Below are 12,412 nucleotides of genomic sequence, written 5' to 3' on the forward strand. Positions count from 1 at the left end.
GAAAATTAAATAGAATTAAACTATGAAACAGTTTGACAAAAATTAATTTTTCAATAACATTAAAGAAAATTTATTAATCTGTGTAAAAAAATGAAACAAGTCAATATAATTGGAACGAAGAGAGTAATTGTTAAAGGATAAAAGTCATTTGTACATCATAGTCTACAGCCTCCTCATATGTCGAAGAGGTCCACATGAATTAAATATTTGTGGACCCTCTCACTGTGAGAAGGATGAAAGGTGTACAGCTTTACATCATGCAAAGTTGATTATTAGGCCTTGTTTGAGCCATATTATTTGAAAAAATATATATTTTTAAACAGTAATTTGACATTATTTTAACACACATTCTTTAATCAAATAATATTACATGTAAATTCAAAATATTTTATTACTTTTTAATCACACATTTTTCATCAATATACTGTTTAAAAATATATTCTCATTCTAATAGTGTGGCTCAAACAACGGCTTAAAACTAGGTATTTCGTCACCATAGCGGAATCTATGACGCACAAAATCACGATCTGATACGCGTGGCTAAATCACTTTGTGGGCAATAATTCATGCGGCCCACTATTCTCCAAAGATCGAGCCTTTTTTCTGGCTCCACCACTCAATTTTATCTCATTTTTGTCATGCCTTTTTCCCCGTCATTCGAGAACAATTACTATTGAAAAGACGTTGTCAAAGTAGTAAATGTTGTCAAATTCTGTAGTAATCCCTCGTGATTTCTGATTGCTAGTTGCGGTAAGTTATCCAAATACTGAAAAGATGCTCTGGTCTTAAGGAACCTTTTTTTCTAAGAATAATTTTTTAATTAATTTTATTTTTTAAATTTATTTTATATATAATGCAAATTATTATTTATCCTTCTAAAATTGGATAATTGGCGCAAAACATCCTTACCTTTCGAAGTTATTGTGGAAAACGTCCCTACCTTTCATTTTTTGAAAAATTGGGTGATCAATTTTTTTTTTTTTTTTTTTTTTTTTATACCCAGGTGTCCGCCTTATAGCTATTAATCCTGGAGCCTACGATCCAGCCCCTCTTCATGCAGACCATTTAAACCTCGGGTTGTGCCCTAAACTGGTCAGGGTCCAAGAGCCTTCCCTACTAAACTGCCAAAATGCAGAGCGAGTCAAACTCATGTGTGCGCCTTGCCTTCCAGGAGAACTCCTGCCTTCCAGAAAATATCCTGCCTTCCAAGAGCCCCATGAATCGAACTCGCGACCTCTGAACTACCCGTCTTAAAGAACTCCGTCATTTGTCAGTTGGGATGTGCTCCGAGGGCAACCAAGATGAAACTTTATCTGAAGTTGGGTGGTTATATCATTCCACACTCATGGCAACATATGCATATGCCACTATAACTCTATATACACATCAAGTTATACAGACTCTCTCTCTCTCTCTCTCTGTAACGCTCTACTCTCTCCAATGGCTACCTTGCAGTCATCTTTAAGCAATGCAACATACAAAATTCAAACTCCCCAAAAGTTCTTCACAACATCGAACTCCACGAAAACCAGAAACCTTATCTTCTCCAACAAAAGAAATTTCCCAAAACAATCAACTGTCGTAAAATGCTCAACTATTCCAAGTTTGTACCCTGAAATTCGAGAAACTGATGAAGAACACAGTTGCGACGACACGAGGCCTTTTAACGAAGTCTGGAGAGAACTTCATGGCTGCAACAACTGGGAAGGCCTATTAGACCCCATGAATTCACATTTACGTAAAGAAATTATTCGTTATGGTGAAATGGCTCAAGCCTGCTATGATTCATTTGATTTTGATCCTCACTCAAAATACTGTGGCACTTGCAAGTACCAAGGGGCACATTTCTTTGAAAAATTAGGCATGGCGGATAGAGGCTACACTTTAACAAGATATCTCTATGCAACTTCAAATGTAAACTTGCCGAATTTCTTTCAGAAATCCAGGTTGAGCAGTATTTGGAGTCAGCATGCAAACTGGATGGGGTATGTGGCGGTAGCCACCGATGAGGAGGAGATCCGCCGCCTAGGACGGCGGGACATAGTGGTAGCGTGGAGGGGCACCGTGACCTACTTGGAATGGATACATGACCTTAAAGACATTTTACATCCTGCCCATTTTAGGAATGATCCTTCAATCAAGATTGAATCAGGATTCTTTGATCTGTACACAACCAAGGAAAAGACATGCAAATATTGCGCATTTTCGGCTCGTGAACAAGTTCTAGCAGAAATCAGGAGGATTATACACCGGTATTCAACTGTCTCGTCTAAAATTTTTTAAACAAAATCATTTACTCGAGCCCATCTTCAACCTACACACCTAGTCATGTGCGTATTTTTTGTTTGTTATAAACCACTTTGTGTAAGGGGTGTGTTATCTCATGTCGATTTAATATCGAAATAAATACAAATTTATAAAGATTTTGAACTTCTCTATTTAATAAGGTTGGTCTTATTAAGATGGACCTCAAGTCTTAACATAATATCATTGTTATTTTATGGATTTCAAGATTGGTATGCTCAAATGAGCCCCTATTTTGAGAGGACCTGTTAAGGGATATCCCAGATCGATTTAATATCGAAATAAATACCAATTTATAAAGATTTTGGACTTCTCATTTAATAAAATTGATCTTATTAGGATAAACCCCAAGTCTTAATAATTTATTTAAAAAAGTTTAAAATATTATAGATGAAATAGTATTTTAAAAGTTTATAATCATCGTGGCCTCTCAAATCAAAATTTTTTTCGCATAACACATGATACATACACAGAAGTTTCATAAAGTGGTGGCAAGATTTGCACAAGAACTTGTCTTCTCTAAAGTCTAAATCATCTCGTCTAAAAGTTTATGCTATTAGAGATGTAACAAATTTATATAATGAAGTTTATCTTCAACAGGTACCCGGGCGAAAACTTGAGCATAACAATAACAGGCCACAGTCTTGGAGCAGCCTTAGCTCTGTTAAGCGCCTATGACATTGCCGAGGTTGAATTAAACGTCGTTGATGATGGAATAACGACGACAAAAATACCCATCACTGTATTTTCGTTTTCCGGTCCCAGGGTTGGAAACTTGAAGTTCAAAGAAAGATGTGATGAGCTTGGAATTAAGGTTTTAAGAGTCATTAATGTGCATGATAAGGTCCCAACAGTGCCTGGAATTATTACAAATGAGAAATTCCAATATCAAAAGTACATAGAGGAGGCCATATCATTTCCATGGAGTTATGCACATGTTGGAGTGGAATTGGCACTGGACCACACTCACTCTCCATTTCTAAAGAACACTAATGATGTTGGATGTGCTCATAATCTTGAGGCCCATTTGCATTTACTGGATGGGTACCATGGAAAAGACAGGCGATTTCGCTTGGCCACAAAAAGAGATATTGCACTTGTTAACAAGAGTTGTGACTTCTTGAAAAGTGATTATGGTGTGCCACCAAATTGGTGGCAGGATGAGCATAAAGGGATGGTGAGGTGTAGCGATGGGCGGTGGATGCTGCCAGAGCGGCCGCGCGTCGAGGCACTTCCGCCGGACACTGCCCAACATTTTGAACAAGTGATCAAATATGCTAGGTCCAAGTTACATTTATAGGCATTGATTGAAATTGGTGCTAGCTATAATGTGCATGTATTTAGATGGTATGGTCTTTTTCTTTTTCATACTTTTTTTTGTTTAACTTGTTAGTTGAGAGCAAAATACAAAGGTTTAGCAACTTAAATGCTTTCTGTTCTTAGTAAAAATATGACTGTATAAAAAAAAAAATCTTTTGTCGATAACTTTGTATTTAAATTGTATTCTTTTGGAATTAAAAAAATGTCAATAGCTACTATGAATCGGACTAGATTTGAAACCATTTTATTGAAAGCGAAACAGTTTACGAAAAGATAATAGATTAAGACAATTATGTGAAATAAAGATCATAAGAACACCAGAAAAAATAATTTGCAGAAGACGGATATTTTATCATAATATGAAGAAAGAATACCAAGATTTTGTGTTTATAATTCGTCTAACACGGTAACAGTTCAAATCCTAAAAATAGAGTTGTAGATGAAATAAAATATCCAAAAGTTTTCTTATCTTAATTCCTTCAAATCCAACACGAATTCCAACTCCCAATAGGCTTTCAAATAGAATTTCAACTAAAATTTGTCTAATAGACTTCAAATAAAAATTTTAAAGCATTCCAAATAAAATTCCTCTTAAATACACATTAATTAGAACTCTTAATTATTTTCAGCAAAAAGTTCGGGTCACACCCAAATTCTAACCATCTCCACCTTGACACGAATTCCATTGCAATGAGAAAAAATTTCTCCACCCGAAGACAAATTTCACTACAAGGAATAAAATTGAATTCTTCAATAAAAAACGCAAACAAACTTCTTCATCAACAATTCCAACTAGAATACTTTCCACCTTTGCTACTCCAACTAAGGGCAAAAAGTGATCTAATGACTACCAAAGTAACAGAATCACAACTGAATGCATAAAAAAGATCTTGGCTATAATCAACACCTTTAATTGCATTCAAAACATCGACAAAATCAACAGAATTGTATCTATATGAAATCTTATGGCCAAAATGAATCTATTTCTAGCAAGTGAATACAGTGACACCATTGATAAGGTGGCAAGACAAATTTACTCATGTCTTCAAAATTCAACTGAAATGTATTCTTAAACGAAGACCACAAATTAGACTCTAATGGTAGAAAAACCAACTCTGAATCCACTCGAGTTCTGAATATATACTGATTATTCAAAAATTCTATATAACATTGCAAGACATATAACAAAAACATGGACTCATTTAATTTTCAACCTAAAAAATATTGTACTTGTCCATTTTTTATTGATAGGTAGATATAGAGGAAGTGGATAGATGAGAGAGGGAAAGAGAGAGTGAATTCATTGGAAAATAAAATTTCGATCATCCTAAAGAAAATATTTTCTTTAATTTTGAGAAAAATATGATCAAGTAGCCAAAAATAGGAAAATATTTTTTATGGAAACAAAATTTCAATCAAACAATACAAAAATAGGAATTTGAGGTGAAAAACACATATTTCATAAAAAAATATGGACAATTAAACGCATTCTAAAAGTTTCGCCAGTATCTCTTATTCAGTTTTTAAAATACTTGGGAATGAATTTTGTGATATAATTTCAAAATCAAGTAATTCTGATGTGAAATTTCTATTTAAATTTATCGTTTGCAAACTTGTGGACCCGCTTAAATTGAAAAAAATATCCACCCCATCTACCTCCTATGTGAGTGATATGCTATGGTTCCGTGTGAACCATTACTCTGTACAACATGAATGATTCTATTTTTATTTATTGCACCACACTTTTTCACCTTTTCAAATTCACGCAAATTGCCCAAAATAAATTGACTTAAATAATCACTCCACAGCACACTCCTTTTCGATATATGAGAGAGAGAGAGAGCCATAAAATTGTTCAACATCAAAAACTCCAAAAAAATAAATAAATAAAAAGGGAAAATAAAAAAGAGATTGATTTTTTATTTTATTTTATTTTAATTTATTTTATTTTATTTTTAGTGATATATCGGAGACTAATTGATCAAAGACTTTATTTCTAAGAAAGATTTAATCATTGATAAGAAAACCTTATAAGCATTGAAAACTGCTTATAAAGTTCGAAAAATTAAGAATCCCATGAATGAAAAATGTTTCCATTTTTTTTCCCAAATTTCTTGTAATTATTCTCTCCCTTACCCTCTTAGAACTGATGCACATAGCCTTCCTGAATAATCATAACCAGGGGTCAATAAAAAAAAAAAAAAAAAAGAATATTACATAGAGCATATAATTGATCATAATTCTATTCTTTATGGTTGGCTTTTGGGGGGGGGAAAAAGGACTGTTTATTTCTTTTATCTTCTCTCTCATTTTCTCTTAAAGTGTAAATTGATCCAACTGAAAAAATTAAAAATGTGGCATAGATAGATGAATAGACAAAAAAAACTTCTAGTTCTCTTGGCCTGAAATATCAAAATTATTTATGCCCACCTAATTTGTTAATTTCAAACTTAAATATACATTTTTTCTCATTAAATATGTAGAAAATTACTGAAATCATGTTTTTCAAGTTTGAATTTCGTTAATTAGGTATTAACCATTTTTAAAGAAATAGAAATTAAAAAATCAGGTGGTCATATGAATGTGTATGTTTGTCACAATTAGATAACATAAATAGATTATGTCATAGATTGATATACTGAGTAACGATCACACTATTTATAAAATCACAATAGGTCACAGTCATTTATCATAATGCGGAACAATATCAAGAAAAAATTCAAAACCAATTAGGAAAGGAAGAAATAAGATAAACATTATTTATTACAAAGATTCTTGTGTTTAGCTCTATTTTTTCTAGTTGTGTTCATCTTTTCTAGGTATAGTCGTGATATAACTTTTTTATTTAATTAGAACTATAGTTTCTTTATTGATTAGAATATAATTTTTAATTAGATTAGATTTTATTAGTTTCCTCATTTCAATTTCTTAGTATTAGTAAAAATATGTAATAATCCTGCCTATAAATATAGAGGTTTTGTACACTTTTTTTCATAATTCAATTTAATTATTTGATTATTGATTAATAAGATATTTCAATATTTCAATTTATTAATAGATTCCATTGTTTATTTAGTGGATTTCAAATAATTATCACGTCCATGGAGAGCGCCATCTAAGTTTACCACCTCACCCACTAATGAACTATGAGGCTGGCAAGCGAACGAAAACCAACCAAGAATTCCTGTCGTGATCGAGCGAAATTTGAGGAAATATCCAATGATGTGTAACGAATAAATACTTTTATTACTATCTACGATTCCGTCCTTCATCATATTTGATAACAACCACATACCATCTATTTCCTATAATTTTTTACAAATTTGTTAATTTTGAAATTGTATTTTGTGAATTTTCCCATGAATATTTAGACCTAAAGCCCATAATTCCGTGATTGATGGCAAGTGAAACCCGAATGAAAAGTCTAGTGGTGTTGCTTATAGTACAGAAGAAGCCCACGAGCCTGGTAACATGGATCATAACTGGACCCATATTGAATTGGACCAAATACCAAATCTTATATGATTTATATTTATACGAATTTCTATTAAATTTTTACAATTACTTAAATATAAAAACTAAATAAAAAATTAACAAAATCAAAATTAAAATTAATTAATCTTTTCTATTTTAAAAAAATTAACAAAACTTTCCTTGTTATCAAGAATAAATATAACTTTCTTATTTACCCTTTTTCATTGTACTCATTTTCTTAAATTTGTTTTCATTTATTTATTTATTAACTCAAAATTGGCTCCAATTTAAATATTGCCTTTTATATGGGTTTCAAAACATAAATAAATAAATAGTCTTTCATATGGATTCAAATGGTTTCGTGCGTAAAATTTTCAATTATCAACAATTCGAAATGATTCTAAGAAAATTTAGATCGAAGTGAACCGTGTTCATTTCTATTTCGAGGTTGGTTTGAAATTTCGAGTTATCTTGAATATTGTTTTTAAATTGAATCCAAGCTCATCAAGAGTAATAATCACCTTTTGTTGTAACAAAATTGTGTGTAGGGCCATGTTACATTTAAATAGTTATATAAATAACTAGTGTCTAAGTAGGTTGAGGAGTCCAAAGTGCAAAAAATGAAAAAATAAAACAAAAAAATAACGTGTCTATACAAACTACAAAAGTAATGACAAAATAGGGTCAACAATCTTCATATAAACTATTTCTTAAAAAATTGTTGGTTCTGACCAAAACCGACGGAATCCCCCGAAGTCTTTGGAAGTTGAATCCTATGAACACAACAATCCTACCAACTACTCAATGGTGGAGTTTTGCATTTGTACCCTTGTGCTTTGAGGTATGTACATATACATGCACAAAATATTAGTAGAGTTTTCTTTACATGATACTATAACTTTTATGATAATTTACTTATTTGGTTGATATAAAAAAAGGGATGAAAAGTAGAAATTCTTCGTTTAGCTTTGAGAAGAGACATTCAACAATGGTTCGATTCTGAATGCTGCATTATACCCCTCATTAACCCCCTATGGTGGAAGAGGAGAAACAGATATCCTTTAGCTACAAGGAAGTTGGTGGGGGAGGGAAATGAGTAGTGATTCTTTTCAGATGGAATTTCAGTGCTCCTATTCATACTCATCGAGAGCTAAGGTCAATAGTAGTAATAAATTACACAAGTCATGTACAAATTTGAATGTACATTTTCTTTATTTTTCTGACCATCATTATCTTTTCCTTTCATTTACTCCTTTTTGATTCACTTTCATGATAAAAGATTATTATTTTTGGGGACATATAAGAATAAAACGTAAGCAAGCAGCCCTAATTTTTTCTTGATTAGTATATGGAACTAGAGCAAAATGAACAAAAAAGGTATCTCCAGGGTCACATTTACAATAACTGAAATCATTAAGGGCTTAACTATAAATTAGTGAAAATAATAAGATATAAAGAAACAAACAATAGTATGGTCCAGTGGAGCACACACTGGAGGTGACTTTGCACAAAAAGACTAAAGTGGCGATACTCCACCGTCCCTACGGCGGGAACCACCCACCCCCAAATTGGTGTAGACGCGTCTTTATTGACGGAGGTTCCAAAGTAACATATTGGGATTTCCTCGGTCCATTTACACCGGTTGTACTCGAAAGACCCTATACAGACGCCAACCTTAACAACTGTACAACTCTGGAAAGTCTCTGCAGCGTCACCAATAAATAGAAAGAGAATTTGTTAGAGAGAGCCGTTAGCCGCTACTATCTGCCACCACTACTTCCACCGGCGTCGTCACAGTGGCCATCTCCACCACCCTAAGCCTTTTACCAACGCTGCCACGCTCTCTCTGTTTCCACCACTCTTGTTTCTCACAGACGTCCATCTCCCTGTCCCCCACCTCAACAAAGACCACTCTCCTTTCATTTTCCTTAACCCACACCCAAAACCGCTCCATCTTTGTTGCCTTCTCCACCAGTGCTGCCTCCACCAATAGCGATATTGACTACGCCATTGCGAGTGGAGGCAGTGGAGGAAACGACAACGGCACTGGGGGCGGCGGAGGTGGAGGCGGAGATAACAATGACGGGAGTGATGACAATAACAAGAATAACAACAAAGCCGAGGCCTTTATGGCATTGGCTGAGGCCAGTAGGAGTCTTGAGAGTTTGCCAACGGATTTGAATGCAGCCATCGAAGATGGAAGAATACCGGGATCGATTTTGTTGAGATATTTTGAACTGGAAAAGTCTGGTTTGTTTTCTTGGCTAATGAAGTTTGGTGGGTTCAAGGAGAGATTGCTGGCCGATGATCTCTTCTTGGCTAAAGTCTTCATTGAATGTGGAGTTGGACTCTTCACCAAGGTAATCGAGTTTAATGAAATTAATTTAAATGATTGTGAATATGTTAAGATTGTTCATATGTAGTTCAAAGCAACATCTCTGCTCTTGAGCCCATTGATTGGATCACTCACTCAATTGATAGTTGTCTAATGCCGCTAAACCAATTGATTTTCAAATCAGATGGTTAAAGCAAGATATTACATCTTTTTCATTGTCAAATGTTCGAGGGGGTTTTTTGTTTTAATTATATTGTTGGTTAGGGCGATTTATTATTATTTATGATGAAAATGCTTGTGAGATTGATAACAGGAGAAAATGATGTGTTCCTGAAATGATATAGTGCAAAAGGTTGTACCTTTAGTAGTTTGGATAAATATAATTAACTGTTAGCAATTCAAGTTATTTTCTTGCTTATTTCCAGTATACGCATTTTATATTTTGGTTTTTTCGCTGATACATGCCCCTTTCTTTATCGAAAAATGAAACTGTCAAGAGTGAAGTGCAATAGCTAATGAACATTATCATAGGCATAGGGCCACCTCAAAATGTGTTCCTTGATCCGGGCATTGTTAACTTGATTTTTTTCCCTTAAGAAAAATCATACCCTGAATTTCCATGTTTTTCAGAAACTCAAGATATTAATGAGGTGTTTATAAAAACTAGCTGTGTCTTAATAATAGGAGGAGATACGATATTCAGAGAACATATTCATGAAAGACTTTGCCTTTAGCTTATGTACCCACAGATTCTTTTGAGAAGAATGAAGCCGGAAGGCAACACAATAGTAATCTCACTTCTTCCAAGCGTCTGTCTCTTTCTTCTCGGCATAACGAAAGAACTAGACCAGGGCAATTCCATAGTGTTTCAAATCTCTACCCTATGCTTTACAAAGGTCCAACTTTTTGTATGACTGGCCACGCATTTCCATTGGCCAAGAATGCATAATCTAGGTATTTTCCTTGCATTTCAGCCAGTCATTTTCTGGTGTTGGTAATCAGAAACTTGAAATCACATTTCTTTTCCCATCCACGTCACTCATAGATATTAAATTAAGGCTTGTTTGACAGTGATTTTTCTAAAATCAATTTTCTTGAAAATCATTTTGAACCACACATTTTATAGGAGTCACAACTTTTCCCCAACTTTTCAACCACATATTCTCCCTATAATATAAAACTTCACTTGAAAAATCTGTGCCAAACAAGCTTTTATATTTTTTTGCTGTTGAGAGAAATGCACAATTCTTGTTTGATGTGTCAGTATGCTGTTTCTTTAGCCCCTGTTTGACAACCATTATTTGAGAAAAATAAAATTTTGAACAGTAATTTTTAGGAGAATGTGTGGTTGATAGAAATGCACAATTCTTGTTTGATGTGTCAGTATGCTGTTTCTTTAGCGCCTGTTTGACAACCATTATTTGAGAAAAATAAAATTTTGAACATTGATTTTTAGAAGAATGTGTAGTTAAAAAGTAAGGCAATATTTTTTTAACGTGCAGAATATTTTATTGTGTGAACACGTGGTTGAAAATGAGTATGTGGAAAAAAGAGTTTGAAAATAATGGTTGTCAAACGGGAGCTTAATTTGGGAGTGATTCTCCACATGCATGGTCGTTCTATTTTACTATCACTTTTCAATTTCTTAATCAGTTCTTATGTTTTCCTGTTCTATTTATACATTCCTCACTCTCCATGTACTTGAACTGCTTAGTATGCTTTATGGACAAGGGACCTGGACAAGCATGTGTCTGGTTTGATGCTTATCTTCGCAAAACCTATAATGCTGCATTGTATAAAGTCATGGTCACTTAACATTTCAATTTTGTACTAGCACTTCATGAGGCTAGATAAAATTTCAAGTTTGATAAAGAGATTTTTTTTCCCTTCCATTAGAGGAAGCAGAAATTATGCTAGTTTTTCGTTAGGAGAAAATTTTCATTTCACATATGCCCTCTTGCGATAGACCTAAAAATTGAAAGTATAAAAACTTCTCCATTTTATGTTTAGTTCATGCTTCATTTTTTCCTTCAAAGCACCGCCCTTCATTTTGGCTTACAAAGTCAATTATCAATTTAATGTTGGAAACGTAATTTGCAATTATTATCTAGATTCATGAATTATAATTATACATGCATTTGTCCATTAATGTACTAGAGGAGGAGAAACGTATCTATTCAATGTTGGTTCATGAGTTAGGCTAGATACATGTTAAATCTTATCTATAAATACCCATGTAACTCAAGTCATTAAAAGTATCGAAGTCACAAAAATTTACAATATAATATCTTCTCTTCTACAATCATAAAAAAGTGCAGCAGCACTATATTACGTATAATTTCGAGCATTCGATATTCCTTCTTTTTCATTCGGTTTTTAATCAATTCCCAACAAATTTTTGGTATCAGAGCTTAGTTCTCTATATGTATCTCAAATTTTATTTCCTCTCTCCAAAGCATGGTAGCAAATCATGTTTCTACATCCATGTTTTCCAATACTTCTAACCAAGTTTCCATATTTGAAGGAGAGCATTTTGATTATTGGAGTAGTCAAATGGAGACACACTTCATTTCGCAAGATTTGTGGGAAGTTGTTGAAGATGGATTTCCGGAACCTGATGATAATGAAGAAGAAGAAGAAGAAGAATGGACGGAGGCTCAACAAAAAGATTACAAGAAAAATTTACGGAGAGATGCAAGTGCTCTTAGATTTATACAACAAAGATTAAGTAAGACCATATATCCTCGAATTCACGGTGTCAAAAGAGCCAAGCAAGCTTGGAATATCTTAAATGAGGGATTTCATGGCAATGACAAGGTGACATCTCTAAAGCTTCAATCTCTTTGGAAGGAGTTCGACAATTTATCAAAAAAAGATAATGAAGTTATGCAATTCTATCTAACTCGAGTCTCCGAAATAGTAAATCAAATCAAAAGTCTTGGCGACACAATTGAAGAAAAAAAAGTTGTTCAAAAGGTC

General features: G+C 33.5%; 1 protein-coding gene and 1 pseudogene across 1 annotated transcript; both read left to right on the forward strand.

Annotated features, from left to right (window-relative positions):
• Window positions 1-1,352: 1,352 nt before the first annotated feature.
• On the forward strand, window positions 1,353-3,789 carry LOC111392511 (phospholipase A1-Igamma3, chloroplastic-like). Its single transcript, XM_023017875.1, has 2 exons — window positions 1,353-2,252; window positions 2,905-3,789. Exons 1-2 carry the CDS (start codon window positions 1,441-1,443, stop codon window positions 3,602-3,604), a joined length of 1,512 nt encoding a protein of 503 aa, XP_022873643.1. The 5' UTR covers window positions 1,353-1,440; the 3' UTR covers window positions 3,605-3,789.
• A 4,084-nt stretch (window positions 3,790-7,873) lies between these two features.
• The window catches only part of LOC111392521, a 10,702-nt pseudogene continuing 6,163 nt past the window's right edge, over window positions 7,874-12,412 (forward strand).

Source organism: Olea europaea, unplaced genomic scaffold (assembly GCF_002742605.1).
Source record: "Olea europaea var. sylvestris unplaced genomic scaffold, O_europaea_v1 scaffold936, whole genome shotgun sequence".
Lineage (NCBI taxonomy): Eukaryota > Viridiplantae > Streptophyta > Magnoliopsida > Lamiales > Oleaceae > Olea > Olea europaea.

What these genes read in the sequence shown, in the direction of transcription:
- LOC111392511 (XM_023017875.1), top strand. Translation starts at nt 1,441, where the DNA reads ATGGCTACCTTGCAGTCATCTTTAAGCAATGCAACATACAAAATTCAA. An exon ending in ATCAGGAGGATTATACACCG is followed by an intron (nt 2,253 to 2,904) that starts GTATTCAACTGT and finishes TATCTTCAACAG; the next exon opens with GTACCCGGGCGAAAACTTGA.